Source organism: Equus asinus, chromosome 20 (assembly GCF_041296235.1).
Source record: "Equus asinus isolate D_3611 breed Donkey chromosome 20, EquAss-T2T_v2, whole genome shotgun sequence".
NCBI lineage: Eukaryota > Metazoa > Chordata > Mammalia > Perissodactyla > Equidae > Equus > Equus asinus.
Genome location: NC_091809.1, coordinates 54,783,176 through 54,805,878, shown reverse-complemented (window position 1 = coordinate 54,805,878; position 22,703 = coordinate 54,783,176). Strand labels below are relative to the sequence as shown.

Genomic DNA, 22,703 nt, shown 5'->3' with positions numbered 1-22,703 from the left:
GCTCTTCTAGAAAAGATAAAAGATTAGTACAAATTTGTTAATTAATTGGTTAGCAGGAATTGACATTGCATGTCTTATGTTTCAACTGGAAATTCTTGCTTATTTTCATCAATGCTACTGGGCAATGCATGAGCCAACTCCACATAGCTGCCTCTTCCTCTATAAATGTGGGGACCCTCAGACAGAAATGCCAGACATTCTTCGTTCTTCCTCTATTGTGCAACCATGCACATGGATCTCCTTTTGTTGGCTGGTTGCTTTTCGGTACAAAGAAAAAAAGAGAAGCAAGTCACTGTTTTTTAAAAACTACTTGTATGGCTGATCTCATTCAATAGACACCAGAAAGATTTGTTTGAATACTTTTGTCTCTCCTCTCCTTTTTTGTGTTTTTCTTGAAATTGTCACATTTAAAAATAATCATTTGAGGATGGGAATAAAAACCAAGTCAAACAGTGCATCTATTTAAATCATTTATTTCAACACAGGCATTATTTTAAATTTGCACCTTGTAACACATTTCATATCTAGAGAACAGGTTTGAGAACAAGTACATAAAAAGATTATTTGACAAAATTTTAACAAGAGTGGCTTAAGACTTATTTGTTTCAGAAACAAAGAAGTGTCAGTCACAAAGAGCCCATACGTGGTAGTGGTAGTACATTCACAAACTTACTTGGAAAGTAAAATATTTACATATTTACACTGTACATTTAAATGGGCTATTCTGAAGCATTATTACTACTATTAACAATAAACTCTTAGCAATAAGGCCTCTTTGACCCTCTGGCATTCAACGGAATATATTACTTTTATGGAGATATGGATCTTCCAATTTGGTTCCATCTTCGCCACAACCTAAGTACACTTTGTTTCACCACCTCTAGTACAGGCCCAGACTTACCTCCTATATAGAGTAGCTTTCATTAGCTTATCATCAGCTAAAACCTTGTTAGTGGCTGTTGGAGTTTTATTAAGATCAATGTATTTATAATGTAAGGGGGTAAATTATTTAGAGGGAAGTCTCTAAAAATTTAAATACTCTCATCATGCCCTATTTTAAATAGACTTTACAGTGTAAAATTTATGATCATAGAAGTCCATTATCTAAAGAAGTTAACAATTCACCAGGTACTTCCTAGTATTGAGTCCCTCATGATTTATCCCATTTGTGTGAATATTTATTTTAATAATGATCATATCTCTTAGAAAACATGTTATCAGTATAAAAATGACTATTATAAATTACTATAGCTACACCAAAAATGAATACTAAAAAGCAGCAGTTTGTAGGTTAAAATACATAGGAATTTGCTATACTTCTTTAACGAAGTGTTTAATAAAAGTATAAAACTATTGAAGGTGCTATTTTCATGAATTTTCTGTTTTCTTGATTCTTGAGTCAGACCAACAAGCAAACATTACAAATAGTGCAAGCGAGCACTGGCCATCAACTACCTTTGAATTCATACAGCAGATTCTAATGCAGAGAATCGGGGCCCCAATGTAGTTACTTATCCTCATCTTAGCTTACCTAACTGTTGATATAGCCTAAACTCAGTGAAAAATAAGCTATCTTTATTTCACCTTTTGTAGCATACAAGCAGACTCACAGTACTAACCAAAATAGAAACTTGCAACCTCATTATTAAAAAAAATCAGGAATCTTAATATTAAAATATTAACTTTGGATATCTTAAAATTACATAGAAAACAAAGGTCATTGTTTATGAAAATTTTACTTGAATAATCAGATAAATAGAAAAAGGGTAAAGGTATAATTTACAAACATACGTAGAATAAAGAATAAAATTTATTCTTTACCATACAGATTTAAATAGAAAAGTTTACAAAGTTGATTTAAATTCTATTATCAGTCTCTTTGAACTCAAGATTGGTCACAGCCTAGAGCTGAAAACAATTTACAGATTTGAGGAATAGCTTTCATGTTAGTTACCATATCTTCATTAGTTTTGAGTTTCATGGGAACGATGTAAACTAGCCCTGGCATTTTGCTTCTAGGCAAGGCAATGATTAGGAGGATCATAACAACATAGTTCTTTCTTGCACTTTTATCAGTTCCAGATCTCTATATACTTCACCAACACCTATCATTATCCTTATTTTATATGGATGAATTAGGTCAGGGAGCAAATATAAACCAAACAAGATGAAATCCACTAAGATCCAGGATGGCATGCTTTCTGTAGTTCTAGCAAATTACCTTCACCGCCATCTATTGGTCTTTATCCTGATTAGGAGGGTGAAATCCCCAGAAGTTCTGCATGGCAGAGAGAGTTAGGAAAGCCAAATTATCAGCAGGTATGACAAGTTATTTAGTCTAGATAAATTATTGAAAAAATCATAGTGACAAGCCCTTAGAAGCGCTGCCTTAGAATTTCCGAAGGTTTTCGTAAATGATTCTACAAAAAAGCCTGTGAATCCCTGGGTGTCAGATCTGAGTTGGCCAAGGCTACCAATTGATACTTGAGACTAAAATGTCTCACATGGAAAAAAGTGTTCTATCCTGCAAATAAAGAAAATAGAAAAATGGATAGTTCTGGAGCAATGGGAAAAACCAGTTGCTGAGAGAGCTGCAGAAAGGATGTCGGTCTCATATAAGGATGTCTGCTTATCTCCACCCCTCAGTTATGTTTTCTTCCTAAGCAGAAATTCTGTGGCCAAACTACCTTCTGTATTGCCAGGCTGCCTAGCCCGAGTCCTTGACTTGATTAAAATTCAGCTCTTAACAATTGAGCCAATTCCTACAAACTATTGCAAGGGAATTCCTAGGAGTACTAATGTTCTTTGGCTTAGGGACTCAGCTCCTCATCTATAATTCAACAAGGAGTTCAAACATGTGCCTCCCCGGCTCCACTACGGATATAACAGCACGTCCTTATGAAAATTCCCTCATCTTTGTTTGAAAGAAAAAAAAACCAAACCATAAGCCTCCCAGATGTCGATGAGTCAAACAGGATAACAATATTTACTCCACTGTCATCATCCCTACATTTTATTTAATTTCATGAGTATGGGGTGTGGACCGGAAAAGGCAATACAGAGTTTTGCGGTTGTGCTGGGTAACTAATAAATTTTGTATGTGCATGGGCTATTAGGGTTGTAAATCACAATGAAAGGTGTAAAAAAGTTAGGGGTAAAGTAGAGCGGAAAGCCAAAATTGGACAGTGAATTAGAGATTAAGTTGAGGGGTGGGGAGAAAGGCCAAGGATAAATATAGAGGGAGAAGACCGCATAGAATCCCTCAACACAAGAATTCATTGCTTTAGAATTCAGAAATGAATATGTAAGGTGTGCAGGAAAAAAAGAAAAGAGAGAATTTGGGTTGTTTCAGAGCCAGCACTGCATAGACTAGACCTTTTTTTTTTAAAGATTGGCACCTGAGCTAACATCTGTTGCCAATCTTTTCTTCTTCTTCTTCTTCTTCTTCTCCCCAAATCCCCCGAGTACATAGTTGTATATTCTAGTTGTAGGTCCTTCTTGCTCTGGTATGTGGGACGCCACCTCAGCATGGCTTGATGAGCGGTGCTAGGTCTGTGCCCAGGATCCGAACTGGTGAAACCCAGGGCCGCTGAAGCAGAGCGTGTGAACTTAACCACTCAGCCACAGGGCCAGCCCCAACTAGATCTTTTTTATATCTGTCCTTCCCATGGACATACACATTTATGCTTTATTTCCATTACAAGCTTTTGGTGAAAAGGTTATGCATTTTATTGAAAAAGCCTCACAGTTCTGATTCTTTGTCATTTTCATCCAGGTAGTATTCGTCATCTGTGGTTGTATCTGTGTCACAGTCTGAGTCTACTGGATCCTCTTCATAGATATTAAGTGGTGTACTTGGAGATAAGCCATCTTCTGGCATTTGATTGCTAGGAGAATTTGAGGTTGACGACTTCAATGGGTTAGAAGGGTTAATTACATCATCTTTCAGGAAGCCCGGGTTCTTTAGAAAACTCGGTTTCCATAATCTTCCTTCTGTCAGTGACCTCTTTACATTCTCCAAGAAAGCCAACTGTTGTTCTTTCCCAAAAATTCCATAGTCAATAGGTCTGGATATAGATGTTACAGACTTGCGACCCATTCTTGTCCTGCTGTTATACAAAGCCCAATTTTCATTTTCATCACAGGACGGAAGTTCAGAAAAAGATTTGAATCTTCGACTGTACCCACTGTTATTAGAGAATTCATTCCCAAGGGTCAGTCCACTCAGGGCATTGTCAATAGAAGCGGTTTCAGAAAAATGGCGCTCTCTGACTTTCGGAGGATGACTTTTGCGTAGCAGATCGCCGTGCACATTGATGTTTTTTAAACTCTTTGAACGATAGTGGTGTGGAGGCTCAGGTTCCCTCTCCAGAGATGAAGCACTCCTTTGTTGTTGCTGACAACTGGCCAGTGGACTGTTTATTGATTTTTCTGCCGGCTCTAATGGAAAAGGATGGTCAGAGAAGTCTGCTTCCCCGAGCCTGGTGATTGTAGGTTGGGCCAAGACTTCTGACTCACTTTCTAAAATCTGAGCTACTGTTACAGCTTTAGAATCCTCATCCTTTGGTGGTGATTCTGTGATATTTTCAGACTCAATCTGATGTGGTTGTGAAATGCTGTTAGACTTCTGATTGTTTAAATGTGCAGAAGCTTCTCTGTTGGATATTACAGTAACCTGGAGAGGGTTCTCAGATTTCTGCACATCCATCCCATCATTACTAAACCTGCTTTCATCTGTGGATTCTGTGGACTTTGGAGAAGGCTCAGTGGACAGTGGGTGGCACTTTGGTGTGCCAAGAGATAAACCACCAAAGCCAGAACTGTTGCCACTTTGGGGGAAAATAGTAGCTACATGTCTTCTGGAGCTTAAATCTTTAGCTGGAAATTTTTTGCCTGCTTTGGACACGGCTGCCAATCTGTGTTTAACTGAAGATCTGTTTTTCCCTTTTTCTAGGTCATCCAAGCTGGTTTTATATTTACTACTTCCTCCAGGAAGTGAAGGTTGATCCCATGCCAACTTCTGCATTTCATCCTTAGCCTTCAGGTTCTCTGTCATATTTACCTCCTGACTTCTTTGAGGTAGTTTCCTGGGTTCAGACGGCAAACTCTCTAAATCTGGTTCACCTGAATGAGTCACCTCATCAAGCTGTAGTTTATGCAAAGCTGGAGTCAGAGCACAGACTTGGCTTTCTGAGTCAGAAAGTGCTTCATCAGTCATTTTTTGGAAATCTGTTCCAATTTCCCTCCTGACTTCCCTAGGCTGCAATCCATTGGCACTGTCATTGATACCTTTCTGAAGACACTTTCCACTTCCAGTAGCTGTAATGGCTATACCGCCACCTGCACCCTCCCCAGAACTTCTCCCAGTTTGGGAATTTTCAACATTCTCTTCTGAATGGGCTGGAAGATTAAAAGGACCACTGTTACCTGATTTAATGGATTGCTGACAATTTTCAGATTCCTTTTCTGCAACTTTTTTTCCCTGAAGAACTGATGAAGTAGGTAGGGTTTCACTTTGCAATTTTTGCCCCCTTACTTTCCTGCTTTGTGAATTGCTTAGAGATGGTGTTTTAGCTAAGTGATCTTGGGAAATCTCTCTAGTTTTAGATTCTCCTTTATGAAGAGAAACATCTGCTTCAACAGAAGCCATTTCCTGGAATGTAGGTTCTGAGGGCCCACTACTTGGTAACTGTAAAAGAGTCCTTTTTTCAGTGGCATGAGAAGGACAATAGCTGTTCTCCTGAGCAGAGTTGACCAACATCTTTAGATCTTCTGGTGAAGGTGTTCCTGACTGCTCTCGTGTAGAATAGTTTAGTTTGTCTTTTTCTAAAGCATTAGGAAATGTCTCAGTCTCCGCTTTAGCTAATTCTGTAAGTGAATCAATATTTTGTGTATATTTTTGAAGGAGGTTACAGAATTTTTTGCTGTGTTTCCTTGGTAGCGTGTAATATATTGAAACCACCTCAAGACATTTTACATTATCTTCATCACCAGAAACAGAAAACATACTCGTAGTCTTAAATTTATGTAATGTTTTTCCGCTTTCTTTTCCTGACATGTCTGAAGAAAAAGGTAAAGGGTCTTCATTTGAAAGGGAAAATACACCCATCCTGGAGGCAGAAATTTTACCATCCTTTTCAGTGCATTCTTGAAAGTATTCCTTTTGGTGGCATCTTTTAGTTAAAGAACAATCCCTAATGGATGAGTCACTTTCCAGAGGGTTAATGATTCTCTCCCAAGGCCTTAATGTTATAGCAGAAGCATCTGTGTCTGAGACCAAGCATTTTTCTCTTTCATCTCTTCCAACTGAGGGAGATGGTACTCCTGAAGGACAAGACACAGCCCTCTTGATGAGAAACGGAAGTGGTCCTTTTCTAACAGAAGCAGATCCAATGTTTTTCATTTTTGTCATCCTCTGGGTGGCTTCAGGGGCTACTGAGACTGAGTCTGAAACTACTTTGGAACATTTGCTTTCTGACTCAGGACTGGGACTGAATTCATTTGATGTGTACTTCCCTCTTGGATCTTCCACATTATTTTTGATTTGGAATGGAAGTGGCTCATTCCTAAATGAAGAAGCCATTATCTTACCTTCTGACTTCCTGTTACCAATGAGAAAACTGGCTGATTGTCTGGGTAAGGTGCAATAAATTGTGTGAAGCTCAGGGTCCTGGGAGTTGCTTTGATTCACCTCACTGAGGCTACGGCTATCACTTGTGGGTGTTGATCTACTTTCCATTTTGCTTGACTTTTCAGTACAGGACATGCTTTGCCTTATTTTTCCTTTTCCCTTTCCATCCTTGAAAGGAGGGTGTGAATGGCATTTGACAACGTCAATCACTTCATTATGTACAGTCACACAATTATCATTACTTTTTTGGTTTTCTGAGGGGCTTAGGGTGAACTGATTATCTCGGTTCTTGCTATCATTGTCTTTTTCTTCTCTTTCTCCCAGAGATGGATCCTTGCTGGAAAGACTTTTCCTGGAGAACAGTGTAGTAGAAGGAATCAACAGAGCATCAGGGAAAGAATTATTCGATGATAAGGAATCTGGTAGTGTACTTGATGACAAATCTAAAGAATCACATGGAATGTTGTGGCCAGCAGCCAACTTGCTACAGTTGGTAGAATGAGTTGTGGTACATTGTTCTTCCTTAATATCTAAAATAGCAGGGTTTTCTGGAGGTTCAGAGCTCCAGCGGTTATATTTAACAATGTTTGAAATATCTTCATTACTTACTGTTAATTCCTCGTGACAACCTTGATTTGGGCTGGGAAAAGATGATGTTGTTCTGTTTTCCTGAATGAAAGGAAGGGAAATTGCTGAGCCAAGTTTTCTGTTCCTGGTATAATTCTTATCTTTCTTTAGTTCATTGGCTTTATCTCTGTGTGATATATGAATTTTGGAGATATCTTTACTGGAAATGACTCCAGGTGACCTTTTTGAACTTACTGGGGTAGATGCATTAAAAACAAGTCTGTTGCTCTTGGCTGAGTCCTGGGAGAGGGGATTTTGAAAATCAGGTAAAGGGTTAGAAATTACTGTCTGTGAAACAGGTTGAGGTATTTCACTAGTCACGTTTGTCTGGTCCATCTTGTTTAGTTGTGTGTCTTTTTCCAAAATAGATTCATTCAAGTCTTTCTCATTATTCACTTCTGCGACCAGGATATTGGGTTGACTTTCAGTAAGAGGTGGAGAAACAACTGAATTGCTGTTGGTCATAGTGACTTCTGTATATCTTCTTATGGGAAGAGAGGCAGGCTTAACTTTCTGCAAAGTGACTGCGGAATTCTGAAAGTTGGGGCTCTGAGGATTCCCTCTGTCATCGGGAATCTGAGGGAAGGAAGTTTTGAATGAGGATGCTGAAGTCTGAGCAATTCCAAATGAGTAACGTTCTTTGTTTATATGTACTTCTATAGGACAAGTGTCCTGTTGACATTCTAACCCACCAGGTTTGATGTGATTGCTTGAACCAGTCATGGAGCAAACATTTGGTGTGCCAAAATGAGTCGACTGGTTCCTATTACCTTGTGACACCTCCATGCTCTCCAGTGTGGATGTTTGAGAATCAAACTGCCAAGGATGTGGCTCTTCTTGCTCTCTGGAAATATCTGTTCTGTAACTGGGAGAAAATGATCTCCAGCGTTGAGAAGGAACACTGTGGCCATGACCAGCTGATGCACTATTTGCTTCAATGGAAGTCATTTCAAAGTCTCTGTCAGAAGAAGTGAATGGTTTCCTGCTTTGATGAAACTCAGACCAGGAAGAATGTTCTTCCTGTTGCCCCCAAAAAGGACCTTGTCCAAATCTCTGTTCCCTGCTTTGTCCAAAGGTATTGCTAAAGAAAGACCTAGCAAATGGATTGTCTTGATGGTAGAATGGCATATTCTCTGAGTTCTCCAATGGGTCAGGACCCATTGCATTATCCATGGGGGCATGTAAACCAACACTTTGGTAAACACTCTGTGAACGGTAAAATTCATATCTCCTATTCTCCTGAAAACACCTGGGATACATATACTGGTCAGCAGGGTCAATTTCCATTGGTGATGGTGCCCTCAGGAACTCCTCCTGATTCTGCCTATCTCTAGAAGAATCTGAACTATTCCATATGATGGATGATAAAGGAGTTCTCTTGGGGCTCTTCTGGTGGCTTGGTGGCATAAACCCACTCCTGTTCTGAATTGTGCCTGGAAAATATAAGCTTCTTGCTGTGAAATACCCTGTAGCTGGTGAGGCTGATCGTTGCCTGCTGTCAAAACACAGAGAAGTACTACCAAAAGTATTCTTTTCCATATAATCTTCCTTTAAAACTCTCGGTTCCCTTGACCTATACATATCATAAATTGTCCTTGTTCTCGGAGAAAAGGTTTTAAAACCTTCCCTAGGGGTTCCTGGTCTTAGGATGTCATAGATAGACATATTAGAAGTTTCCTTATAGTGATTGTTGTGCCTTCCGGTCATATTACCATGTCTGTTCCCACTCGAGTAAAAGTGACTGAACTGTGTTCTTGATCCATAGTTGAGAGATGTTCTGGTATTCACTGAGCTTGGAAATTGTTCCTGAGCCAGTTTGCTATCCAAATCATCTAAAACTGAAAGGAGAAGAGGAGTCATTTTTTTTGTATAATATTTTACAGTCTAACAATAATTTGAGTTGTTGAGGCCCCTCTTCAAGAAACATAATCATTTAATAATTTTATTTTTATTATTTTGTCATAAATGTGATGACAGTTTTGATTATGGTTCTAAGATAGTCTGAATTTTACAAGGGTGTATTAGAAGTCTATTTTTCATACTTTTTCAAATCATACTTTTTCAAAGTTAACCTTCCATAAGGCCCTAAGGACATAAAGCTACATTGTTTTCCAACAACAAATTTTAATCATGGTTTCTTTTAGTGCATCTTTTGTGTCACTAGGTAGCTAAAATATTTCCAACTATGTTTACCCCAGAGGATTGTAATAGAAATGAGTCTGTAAATAACGTGTAACTTCTCAGTTGTACCATTAAAAAAATAGCATTACCACCAAAAGTTTAGCACCTAATTTATAAACATTCTTATTTGGATGGATTTGAGCTACACAGAAAATTTAAGGTTCTATAGAATATTGTTAAATGATATGCTAACAGTAGATTGTTTTTCCTGGAAAAATTAAGACCTGTTAGCACTCCAATAGTATAGTACCTTCTGTGTGTCAGGCACAGTTCTCAGCACTTAATTTATTAGCTCGTTAAATCCTCACATAATCTTATAAGATTGCTACCATTACTATTCTCATTTTATAAATGAGGAGCTGAGGCATGAAGAGATTAAGTAAATTGCCAAGGTCACACAGCTGATAAGTGGATCTAGGCAGTCTGTCTCCGGAGTCCACACGTGCAACCACTGTGCAATGCAACCTCTGTGCCATAAGAGTTCACTTTTCATTTTCTCTCTTTTTTTAAAGATTTTATTTTTCCTTTTTCTCCCCAAAACCCCCCGGTACATAGTTGTATATTTTTAGTTGTGGGTCCTTCCAGTTGTGGCATGTGGGATGCCGCCTCAGCATGGCTTGATGAGCGGTGCCATGTCTGCGCCCAGGATCTGGACCGGCGAAACCCTGGGCTGCAGCGGCGGAGCGCGTGGACATAACCACGGGGCTGGCCCCAGTTTTCATTTTCTCTTTTGATGAACTATAAAGACGATTTCACTATGAGCTCATACTGTTACAAGGATGTGAAGTTGCTCTTGTCAAATAATATTTACTTCTCCTTCAATAGCAAGGTCAGAGAGTGGTGTCCAAATCAGGGCCCAGTGACCTCCCCATAATACCAGGAGCCAGGCCAAGCCAAGACCCAGGGCTCATGCTTACTAGGACTATAGTCTCTGTGATCTCAGACAAGTCATAGGATATTTTTGGTTGGTTGGTATTTCTTTGAATTATATTTATTTAATCGTATTTGACATCTTTTCCTCAATAAAAACCGGTTAGAATTTAAATAGAACCATAATCTCTTAAAGTTTTAAGATTCTCTGAGGCCCACCTTGTAGTAGATATATTTTACCATGTTCATGTTATAATAAATACAAGTGGATAATGTACATATTGAAGAGATGTTCATTAATGAAAATCAAATCTGACATGAGAAATAAGTTATGGGATTATTTGAATTGCTGAAGAAGCTTTCGGCTTGCTGAAATATTTCCTTCTGAGTTACATAAAATGGTGCACTCTTCTTGGTTATTTAAAATTATTTGTCATTAAAAACTTCAATGACAAGGAAAGTGAGGCATATCAGTATCTGAGTGGATGTACGTGGGATGCACTTGTGACGTGTCAGTTATGTTAGGGCAAGTGCTGAAGGGGTTTTTGACATCTGTTCTGGATTCTCCTACTCTATTTTATCTGTAAATTGGTGCTCCTAAGTTTGCATAGCCAGCAGAAGAACTAATCTTGAGCATGAAGGACCTGTAACACTAAGGAATTCTTCAGGGAATCATACTGTCACTGTTTTAATGAAAAACAAATTATTTTTCTCCAGTCTCTGAAATAATTTATTCCATATATCCACAAATAAAGTAATCAAGCAATGCCAAACTGTCAGGTGAGGCAAAAAGAAAGCAAATCTATGTAATGGGTAAAAATCTGTCTTTAAAACGAATTATAATAAAATCTCTTTGATTTCTAGTCTCCTCTTCAAGCTGTTCATAGCTTTTTATTCACTTAAATAAAGTCTTTTGCTGACTACAAAAACAATATATGGTTATAACAGAAAATACGGGAAAGTATAACAAAAGGAGTAAAATCCCCTGGAATCCTTCCCAGAGGTAACCGCTCTTAACATCCCCATAGTGAGATTTTAAATTATTTGAAGTCACTTCGAATCTCAAATTAACAATGCTGTTTTACTCACTACTCCTGAGGGAAACAAAATTCCCGGTCAGCTTCTCCTCTTTATTTGCTCTCCTCTACTAGCAAAACCTTTGTTTTGGAACAGAGATTTCCTCTGGGTCTCTTTTCTCTGAAGCAAGTTTTCTGCCAAGCACCATCTTCCTGAAGGGAGCCCCTAGGCTAACCGCCCAGCTGGATGGCACTGACCACCCCACCTGTCCCAGCTATAGGGCCCAGGTGATGTCATTGCCTTTGCAAACTGAAGTTAGTTCCTCAAGGTGAAGCCAGTGAATAACTTCAAGCTCACTTTTCAAATGGCCAGGCTTATTTTGATACAGAATAATTTTTGTAAAGGTGAATTATGCTTACGTAATAATAAGTTCTACATGCATGTAGTACTTTTGGAATCTCTTTCAGTTTTTATTGTTATCTATTGTACAAGGTTAATTGTTTGACAACAAGTAGATTTCATCACAGTGCATTTAGGTCCTAACTGGGAACAATAAAAGTCTCTGAAGAACAGTAAACTTCATAGGTACATTTCCTAAGGACGTATTTCCTTTTTACCTGAGGTTAAATATTAAACATTACTACCATTCCATAGATTTTTCAGTTTTGGCCTGAGAATATTTGCTTAGATTATATCTAAATATAATATGCTTTAATATTTGTGTTAATAGCATATGACACATCATCTTCAGATAAGGGGAATGAGAGGACTTCAAAAATAAAGTAAAAGGTTTGATATGTTTTGAGCATTTTAACAAAAACTGTAATTATTATTTGGTTTAGTACCAGGGGTTCCAAAGGCAATTTAATGCATAGACTTACCTTGGAAAAACTCATTCTCCAGCAGTGAAGCATCCCACGGGGGTATGCCACTTCCCTCCCTCATGCCTGCTGGCTTGGGGACAAATGTACTGTCAACTGGTTGATTTTCCAACGGTGAATTGTGTATTTTTGTCTGCTAATTTTAAAATAGAAAATGCAATATTATTTCTGGAACTTCTCCAGCGAGAATACTCACATGTTCCCACAAAAATGTCCCCAAGCTTAGAAGTCCTAGTCTAAGGAGTGCAAATCAATTTTCCAAAAATTTATTTCTCAACTTATAATGTTTAGTTGTTTTTGCCATTTGCTAGTGATCACAAACTTCTTCATACCTACTTTAATACTTTTAAGTATCAGCCTTCAGGCAAGATATTGAGTCTTTCTCTGCCAAAGATTCCTACAAACTTACACAGCACTACACAAATCTTAGGAAGGTTCCTAGCAAACAGGAAAGAAATCGACCTTTCTTGAGTTGGCAGTGTTGTCTCTATGGCCCCAGTGGCTAGAATTTTAGATTTCTTAACACTGTACCTATTCCATCAAGAGCCAGTTAGCTGAAACTTGTAGTAGAACTTAAGATTTGTGAACTTGATGGATTTAAGGGAAAAAAAGTATTTCTATCCACAGAGTTCATGTAGAATGGTAGAACCTCCCAGACAGACAAAAAGAGCAGATTAGTAGTTCTGAAACAAAGGTGCTAAAAGTATGACCTTATAAATATATACATGTATTTAAACTATCGCTAGTTTTACAGGATTTAGGAGAATAATGTAGAGCTAAAGTTGTTTTCCTTTCTTCACTAGCAAATGTTTATCTTGATTTGATTTCATCAGATCCATCACTGCCCTACTTTCAAGTTTTAATTTGTCTTGACAACCTTGGGAGAATTATCTACTCCCACACCTTCACTTTCTTTTGTCAAAACTCTATTTGCATTTCCTCTGTCAAACTGGCTCTGTCACTCCTGACTCCACTTTAACTCATCCTGCACCCAGGCCTGAACAAGGCTAGTAGACACTTCCCATTCCAGTCTCTTTTATTCTCAGCTCACTCTATCACTTTATCCAGTCCTTGCCTCTTGAATCCCTCTCTTCCCCAAATTTTCCCTTCCCACTGGATGTTCACCATTACATTTCATCTTACCTTGAATGCCTAAGACTAAATGTCTGATCTTTCCAAAGCTCCAACTTTTTTACTTCTCCATCAGAGGTCTCTCCAATTCTAAAGCCCAGGTTCTCTTAATCCCTACATTCCTTAAAAGCTAGTATTTTCACTCCTGCCTGTTTTCTTTCTCAAGATCTAGGTCAGCTATTTCTTATAGAAGCCCTGCCCAAATTTCACTGACTTGTGGTTTTCAGTTCTATGGGCAAGCCATAGTTGAATACACACAAAGGAGCCTTATTAATAAGAAAGAAACAATCCAATGATAATTTATTGGTCATTGGATACAATTTAACACACCGACATAAAATTCAGAAGTAAACAAATACTAGAAGCAAAACGTAACTACAGTGAGATATCAGTTGGAGGTAATAAAACCAGAAACTAATCATTCGAGAAATCAGATCAGTTACAGCTAAATTTTTTTCTCTTAAGTGCATCAGGGTGTTCTCTTTTGTGCCCTACCTACTGTCTCTTCTGGTTTTTATCCGTGCTAATAACAATTAGTGATGGATCTTATAAGTCCATTCTTCCCAAATCTGCAGGTTGGGTAGTGGGTGCAGAGTAGCTACGTCTGATTTAGAGAATAGCAAGCATCATTGCCTCTCAACCATTTTAACACCCAAACAAACTTAAAATTTCCTTTATGTAGACCAGAGTACATTTCTTTTGGCTTCCCGGATCACATCCCTTTATAATGAAAATCTATAGTGAAATGAAAAGTACATGAACTGAGGGCTCAGATGAAGATGAACCTCTTCAGGCTGGGAAGGATTACTACCACCTGGAGACCCTGAAAATAACTTCCCTTGGTTCTATTTCTTCCCAGATCCTCTGCTTCAAGACCATCCCTACTCACCCAACGTGTTAAGGATGCTTCCAACACATAGAGATTGTAAATTATATGGCTAAGAGATAACATGGAGACTTCATTTACAATCAACTTGAACTCAGCAAGGATTTTTTTCCTATGATAAAACTATTAAAAAAAGGGAAGTGCTAGTCAGTGGTAGATATTCAACACAGAGAAGACTGAACACTACTACTGCTCTATAGATCCTTAACTTTCATTTAAGCTGTATGTGAGATATTATTATTATTATTATTAGCAGCAACTACAAACTGATTTTTGTAGGCAATGAGCCGAGGGCTTTATAGGTGTTCTTTTTTTCATTTTAACAACCCTATGAGGTTGGTACTATTATTTATTCCCACTTGGCAAAGACTGCATTTTCAAGAGGTCAGGTCATGTGCTTCAGGCCACACTGGTGGAGGGAAGGGTCATTTCCAGTCTGTAGGATTCCACAGCCCACGTGGAATCACTTGCTCTCCTTTTTCTATTGACTTATGAGTGCACTACATGCTAGCTGGGGGCATCTTCTGAGGCCAAGCACAGGTCTTACAGCTGCCGTTAAGCGTCTGAAGTTTCCCGTTACCTAGAGCAGAAGTAAATCCCTCTGGGGCCCAGAGCACACACGGATCCTCCGTCAGGGCTCAGTCTTGGACTCAGAATCCCCCTCTATATAATGTTCCGTGACATGAAGTTGCCATAAAAGATGAAGCCTGTTTCCCATTCTTGGCCTGAAGGATGAGGTTCAAACACCTCCACGCAGCAAAATCGTGTCAAAATCCCTTTCCAGCTTTTGACTGAAGCATGTCCTCCCCAGCTCTCCGCCCTCCGTGCTCCGAGTTCCCTACACACAGTTCTCTAAACTGCCCTGCTCTTCTTCCTAGGCCTTCATGTCTCTGCTCCTGATCTCTGCTCTTTCTCCTCTTCTTCTGGAAAATAGCAACTCATCCTTCAGAGTCCAGTTCATATATCACCATCTCTGTGAGCTCTTCTCCATTTCTCCCAAGAATTAATCATCATGGTATTTTTATGCACCTCTAATATTGCAACTATTATGTCATATCAGAGTTGTTTGCATTCTCTCCACTTTTACTTTATCCCTTCCTCCCTACCACACATTTCAGTCCCTACTCTGATCTAGGAAACCAGGGATTCAAAGACAAGTGAATTAGGACCCTGGAAGTAGATCAACCTCTAAAATAACTAAGAAAGGATAGTATTCTCCTTTGCATGAAATCAGCACCAAGAGATTGACTAATATTTTCTGAATTGAACTCCAAGACTACTCTTCCCACAATAATATTTTCCACTTCTGAACTTCTCTAACACATTTTAGTACACTCATTTGGTATCAACTATCTTCTATTGAACAAAATTAATTCATTTATTCAGTTTTCAATATACTTTTAAAATATCCTCTCTCATTTGATCCTCAGAACAAATTTGTGAATTAGGTAGGAATTATCATTCTCATTTTGAAATTGAAAAAAACTGAGTCTCAGGTCAGTCCCTTACTCAAGTCACATGAATAATAAATGGTGGCATCGGCTACTCATACTCATATGATGTGATCCCTAACCCTGTTCTTTCCACTATGTTGCTTATTACTGATATACTAATGTGCATATCTTCAATTAGATGGTTAACTCTCTGAAGACAAGAACCTTGCTTTATACATTCCATGCCCTTCATACACACAGTTATGGATTGATCTATGATATACCAAGGAAGAAAATATATAAGATTTCTAGTAAAGATTATTACAGAAATTGAGACACCAAATGTTCACAATATTAAGACTCAGAAAAGCATGTCTGAAGCAGGAAATGATAATGATTAAGCACATGAGTTCTGCACAGGTCCAAATCCTGGTTCTGCTCCTCAATAGCTGTATAACTTTGGGCAAGTTACTTAACCTCTCTGTATCTTAGTTTCTTTCTTGGTAAAATGAATGTAATAATGATAATAACAGCAGCAGCAATAACACCACCCCCTACCTCATAGGGTTGCTGTGAGGATTAAATGAATTAATAGTTGTAAAACACTTGAGAATGGTGCCTAGCACTTAGTAAGTCCTCACAGTTAGCCATTACATTTCTTCTGTGGTTACAGAGGATTTCCCGGAGGACTGCTGCTGGTGCTTGCAGCCTAATGAGCTAGAAAAACGTCCTATAGGATTATAGGCCAGAGTCTCAAATTGCTGGCTTTGGGGATCTCAGTTACATTCTCAAACAAGGTGCAGAACAAAGGCTGAGCAAAATGCAGCCTTTTACCCAACCCCAATGCACTCTACTGATACTGTCTGCAACAAACCAACCCTCTGTCACAGAGTAACCTGAGAATGTCTGAGAACTTCCCAGGGCAGCCAAACCTGCAGAACAGCTGTCAGGGCTGAAGCCTAAGCTCACTGATATTATCAAATGCCTTGGCAAAGTCAACAAATTCATTTTTCAAGGTGTTCCTGAATTTGATCTGTGTGCTTTCCTGCCAAAGGCAAATCCACCCATGTACCCTGTGGCTTAAAACCACTCTTTCAATTGTCGGGTGCTCAGGGTGTGCCAGGCAGCGGGGTACAGGTGAGCAGACACAGTCCCAGCCTCAGGGAGCTCACACTGGCCCAGCGTGGAACGTACATTGAGGAGTGTTTCTAGGGATATAGAGCTGGCATGTCACCTAACAGTAGGCCCAGCCAGAATCTGTTCAGAGATGAGGAGTGATCAAGTGGCTGAGGCCATATGTTTTGTCTCAAGGATGTTACTACTTTGACTTTGGATTCCTCACCTGTAAGGAGATGGTTCTCAACTGGGGCAATTTGCTCCTCAAGGAACATTTGGCAATTTCTAGAGATATTTTTGATTCTCACAAATGAGTGGAGGGTAACTACTGGCATCTAGTAGGTAGAAGCCGGGGATGCTGTTAAACATCCTACAATACACAGAATAGCCCCCACAACAGAGCCATATTCAGCCCAAAATGTCAATAGTGCTGAAGTTGAGAGAAACTCTGAGCTGCATCATCTTAAGTCTCTCTCTAGCTGTAAAAATTCTGTGTTTTCTGAAATCCTTTGCTTCTTTTAAGCCAAAGCAAATGTTTAAATAGCAGCTTTCTTTTCTCTTGAGTGGAAGGTCATCTAATAATGTAGTTCAATCTACAAAATGCCAGACTCTCCTTTGTTCCTTTCCCACCAGGTTGCCAACCAAGTGATGGGAAGTTTATGAAAATCTTGGCAAGAATCCCTGCAGCATCAAAGGCCAACTTCCAGCTCTCTTCAGGCTAAGCGGATAGGACTTCCATGATTAAATCACGGAAACCTACATGTCACACCAAAACTTTGTTTTAGACAGTTGTTTCATTATTTTCTCTCTCCTACTTTTCATAAAGGTTATGAACTGGGATCAGCAATCACTGGCTTGAGTTTCATTTATTTTCTCAGCTCTTACCTTTTAGATTGACACGCTCTGAGCAGTGAAATGGTTACATGCAGGCAGAAATCAAGAGAGTCAGAGAAAGATCTCTCTTCATCCTCAGACTGGATTTTCAAATCCCAAGAACTCCAAATTAGCTCTACTTTTACAGCTTTTAGGCATTTGCATTTCTTTTTATATTCTTCATCTGCTTCAGACCCCATGGCTCTCCAACGGTAGAGGATGGTTAACTCTGAGCACTTCTCTGAGGAAAAGCGAGGGTACAGAAGCACCTGGGAGCAGGGCTCTGTCCTCAGAGGGCAAAGCTGGATGCACCCCGCTTCAGTCCACTGCTCAGTTAAAGGAGAGTCTGTAGGTAACGAGCAACTGGGCTCATAAACAAACAGGGCTTTGGGGCTGATGGAGCTGGAGGCATGACTGACTTCTGGCTGTGAAGTCACAGACACTCAGGTGTTCTAATCTTGACTCTACCATTTACCAAAGTGACCTTGAGCACGATCTTTAAATTTTCTAAACCTCAGTTTCTCTCTTTTTTTTTTCTGCCTTTTCTCCCCAAGTCCCCCCAGTACATAGTTGTATATTTTAGTTGTGGGTCCGTCTAGTTGTGGTATGTGGGACGCTGCCCCAACATGGCTTGATGAGCGGTGCCATGTCCGTGCCCAGGATCCGAACTAGCAAAACCCTGGGCCAGCGAAGCAGAGCGCATGTACTCAACTACTTGGCCACGGGGCTGGCCCTAAACCTCAGTTTCTTCATCTTTAAAATGGGATAACAATAGTACCTACTTCATCGTTTCCTCTGGGCATTAAATGCAATGGTCTCTGTCGAGTGCCTAGATGATAACAAGCTCTCCATTCGAATATAGCAGTTGTTGGTGTTGGTGTTATGGTTGGGGCTCAAGCATATAAAGGAGAGAGATAGGGTGCAGTGTTATCCAGAAACAAGCAACATTACCCTGAAGAAGAAAGGGGGCTCACTTTCATTTTTAAAGTGAAGAACCTCTGTTTATATGCACTCCTCACCAGAATTCTACCCGATGTTTTTCATAAAAGAAAAGAGAGAGAAAGGAAGGGACTACTAGAGCCACGAGAAATTGAAAAATGCCTCTCCCCTCCTCCTGCACTCTGAGGCCCCTTCTCAAACTCCCTTTCTTTCATCTCCAAGCTACACGAGTTACACAGAAAGACCTAGGCACGTGTAGATCAAAAGCTATGACCACAAAAAAGTAAGAAACAGAAAACTTACAACTTCTCAATCTTGTAAGCATGTGAACACAGAGAGAAGTTTAAATTTAAGCCCTTGGTGGAGGGTCATGTTGAGTTAGTCCCCTCCTGTGAACTTGTTCCAGCCAAATGCATCTCACCTGTCAGTGGCTTCCTCTTTGAATACAAATGACCATCTTACCTAGAAAAGGTCCAGCCCAGACCCTCGCTAGTTTGCAAAAGTGGCCATGGATGCCTCTTCCTCTGCCAGTGCTTTAGGGCTGCACAGGAGTGACAGGTGGTAAAAGATCAGAGACGCCACTGATGGTGAGTGGACACAGGATGCCTTGCTCCTTCCTGGCAGAGCCTGCCATTTGCGCATTTTAGTACCAGAGCCAACTGGAAACCAACCATGACTGGGAAACTTTGAACTCTCTAGGAGAAATCTAAACTTCTAAAGTAAATTTAAAAGAGAGCCAAGGAGAATCCCATTTACATAGGTGGCCAACCAGGGATTACATAAATTCCGAATTCCTTAGCACGACCTTTAGTTCTCTGGTTACTTACCAAAGCTGTTCCCCTCACAGACACAGGAGGTCCTGCGTGGCTGTCACATCTGCAGAAAGAATTTGAAATAACATCTTTGAAGAAGTGTCTAACTTTCACCAGGAGGAAAATCAACAGCACATTTGCCCTTATATCTTGATATCTTGCGAAGACATGTTTCTAATGTTCTGTAGGAAGACATTTCTTGGTTGGTGTCTTGTTGAAGAAAATCTCAGAAACCTCTTCCTCTGATCACTCAGGATCAATGGTTTACATCTTTGTCACTCAGGCAGCTGAGAAAAAATTACATGATAGTGGATTTCCATTTGAACACAAATAGTGTTCAAATACAAAATTGTGACACTTGTTGAGTGTCGACTATGTGTCAATGTGTCAGGCAGTGTTCTCATGCTCTGTGCACATGTTACCTCATTTAAATATGTCACTCTTGTGAAGTGGATTCTATGACTATTCCCATTTTACAGGCCAAGAGATGGAGGCCCAGAGCAGTTAGAAGACACTGCCCCAAGTACACATTCAGTGGCTGAGCTCAGAGCAGGCCACAGGCTCACTGAATCCAGAGCATTCCTTCTTTTTCTTTTAAAGATTTCATTTTTTTTCCTTTTTCTCCCTAAAGCGCCCCCAATACACAGTTGTATATTTTTAGTTGTGGCTCCTTCTAGTTGTGGCATGTGGGATGCTGCCTCAGCGTGGCTTGATGAGTGGTGCCATGTCTGGGCCCGGGATCCGAACCGGCGAAACCCTAGGCCGCTGAAGTGGAGTGGGCAAACTTAACCACTTGGTCACAGGGCCAGCCCCCCAGAGCATTCTTTCTTAACCAGTATGGCACATGGATTCTTTTTGCAAATGGCAAACAAAGTACCTGTTTCCACACATTTTCATTTTAAAGAGAGATTAGGTCAGGATCACATTCAACAATTCATACGGGAATTTTTAAAAACGCAAACCCTGTAAACATGGCTTCTGGATGTTTATTTTTGTAAGCATGCCTTACTTATTATGAACCCACTTTGGTGAACAATTATGCTTTTACTATTTATGTTGCTTCTCTCAAACCAATAGAACACAAAAAATTTACAAGACATAGATTAAGATAGATTTTGATCTTTTGAATCTATAATCCTATGCCAAGGGGTGCTTCACCTGAATTACAGCTCAAAATTTAATAGACCGTAATGAATCATTGCTCTGCAGGAAATCACTAAGAACAGCAAAGAGAATCAAGAATTAACCAAACTGGGACTTTGGGTCAGATCAGCCAAAAGTGGCAACATGCAGTTTTCCTTCATTCAAACTCCTAGACGCTTCATGGTTCACGAAAGTTGAGCATAAAACCTGGGAGGCCAAACAATTTTGTATCTTAAAGATATCCATATGTATTTTAGAGTTCAGCTCAAATTTTAAACAGAAATAGAAATTAATATCATGGATTTTTTTCATCTTACTCTGAAGCACCAACTTTATATCAATAATATCTAGAAGTTAAATGCTGCTTTTAGTTTTCTTCTTCCTTTCCCTACAGCTTTATCGGGCCTGTATGCCTTCTACATGCTGGACACTATCTTGAGTGCTTTGGAGGAAACAAATATGACTGAGATAGGGACCCTGTCCTCCAAGAGCTTTTTACAATAGGGAAGATTAGATACAGGAGCCAAAATACAAGCCAAGATGTGATAAAGACAATAGAGATGTGAGTAAAATGCGCTGAAAATGCAGAGGAGCCAATGAACACTTCCTGGCGAGGAGCTGGGAAGGTGACAGGGAGAAGGTGGCATTTGAACTGGTACCAGAGGCAAAGAACAGCATGAGCAAAGCCTGGAGGCAGGAAAGACAAGGGAGGTTGGGAACTGGCGAGTACTTCAATTTGCCAGGAGCCAAGAGAACATGCCAGATGGTGAAGATTCCTTCCAGAGCCCTGTGGGGCTGCAGCCCTCACGGTCACCCACGTGGCTCTACACTCTCACCGGCTCCCCGGGCTCCGGTCTGATCTGGAGTGAGGGCAGCATGGGCAGGAATCAGTTTCTGAGAGCAGCAGGTGGGTGGAAGATGTGACTTTAGAGGATGCCTGGAGCACAACTGGGACAGAATGCCACCAAGGGCGTGCTGTGAGTGGAAGGATGCACGCTCACTGCAGTTGTGCAAGGCTGAGTGCGCCACTGTGGATCAGGTAGCAGGTCGAGGACTCAGGCGGCTTGGAGGTCCAGAGCCTCTGCACCCACTCCCAGTCCTCCTAAATGTTAATTTCTGTTTCTGATGTGAACAGCTTCCTCTTGTAGAGTGAATAAAAGCAACAATGGTATTATGAAAGCTATGCTGGTAAAAGTCCTCGCAACTTGGGGATATCAAGGAATACAAAGCTACCTCACCTTCTGAATTCCCTCACAAGTCCTATTGATGCCATTCCTTAAAGATCTCTCACATACATCTCTGCTTCTCCAACTCCACTCATTATGCCTTATATTAAACTTTCACAGTTTCTCTCCTGGACTCCTCTTCATCCTTCATACCGCCAATAGAGACATCTGTCTAAAATGCAGATTTGATCTTATCAATCCCCTGTTTAAAAACTTACAAGGTATTATCCAAAATCTTAACAGGACACAAGGCTCTTCTTTTACCTGGTGAGCCCCCCAGACAATCCATCACCCTTTAAGCCTTATGTCTCCACACTCCACTCCTCCACAGGTACCTGTAGTCTAGACTCAACAAGTTTACTCCACTTCCATGAAATATTCTCTCATCTCCACACCTTTGCAGATGCCATTCAGAAATTCTCATTCAGTAGATTAGAGTGTGGCTCAAGAATATTCATTTCAAAAAATATTCTTTTCTAACCAGAACTCCAGATGACTTCCCCCCAAGTTCTGGTGGAGCATGCTCTAATCACTGGCCACTGATGAGTTCCCCCTGAATGACCACAGGCACTTCAGACCCTCCATGTCCAACATGGCCTCCATGTCCTCCTTCCACGCCCACTCCTTCCTATGCAATCAATCAACAGATCTTTTTGATTCAAACTCAGAAATCCCTCTCAAAACCATCCATATCTCTACATCTCCCTCCCTTTACCATAGTTAAGACATTTACCATCTCTTGCCTTCATTGGTACAATAGTCCCTTTACTGTGCTTCTGTCTCCAGGTTTTGTCCCAAACCAATCCATTCTCTACACTTTAGCAAGAGAGCAGTATAAATTGAATCACGCCACTTCCCTGCTTAACATTTTAATGATTCCCATTTGCTCTCAGGTGAAAGTTCAAACTCTTCTCTGCATTCACAAGGTCCAATGTGA

General features: G+C 40.0%; 1 protein-coding gene across 11 annotated transcripts in view; it reads right to left on the bottom strand.

Annotated features, from left to right (window-relative positions):
• Positions 1-457: 457 nt before the first annotated feature.
• The window catches only part of EXPH5 (exophilin 5), a 69,977-nt gene continuing 47,731 nt past the window's right edge, over positions 458-22,703 (bottom strand). For 7 of the 11 annotated variants that reach the window (XM_014853327.3, XM_044752401.2, XM_070490334.1 and 4 more), the window contains 3 exons: positions 19,413-19,461; positions 12,208-12,343; positions 458-9,096 (listed from right to left, as the gene is read on the bottom strand). In XM_014853327.3, coding sequence (XP_014708813.2) covers positions 3,743-9,096; positions 12,208-12,343; positions 19,413-19,461 — 5,539 coding nt within the window. In that variant the 3' untranslated portion in view covers positions 458-3,742. The remainder of the gene's footprint in view (positions 9,097-12,207; positions 12,344-19,412; positions 19,462-22,703) is intronic. The other 4 variants (XM_014853336.3, XM_070490336.1, XM_070490339.1 and 1 more) reach the window with 1 other exon arrangement.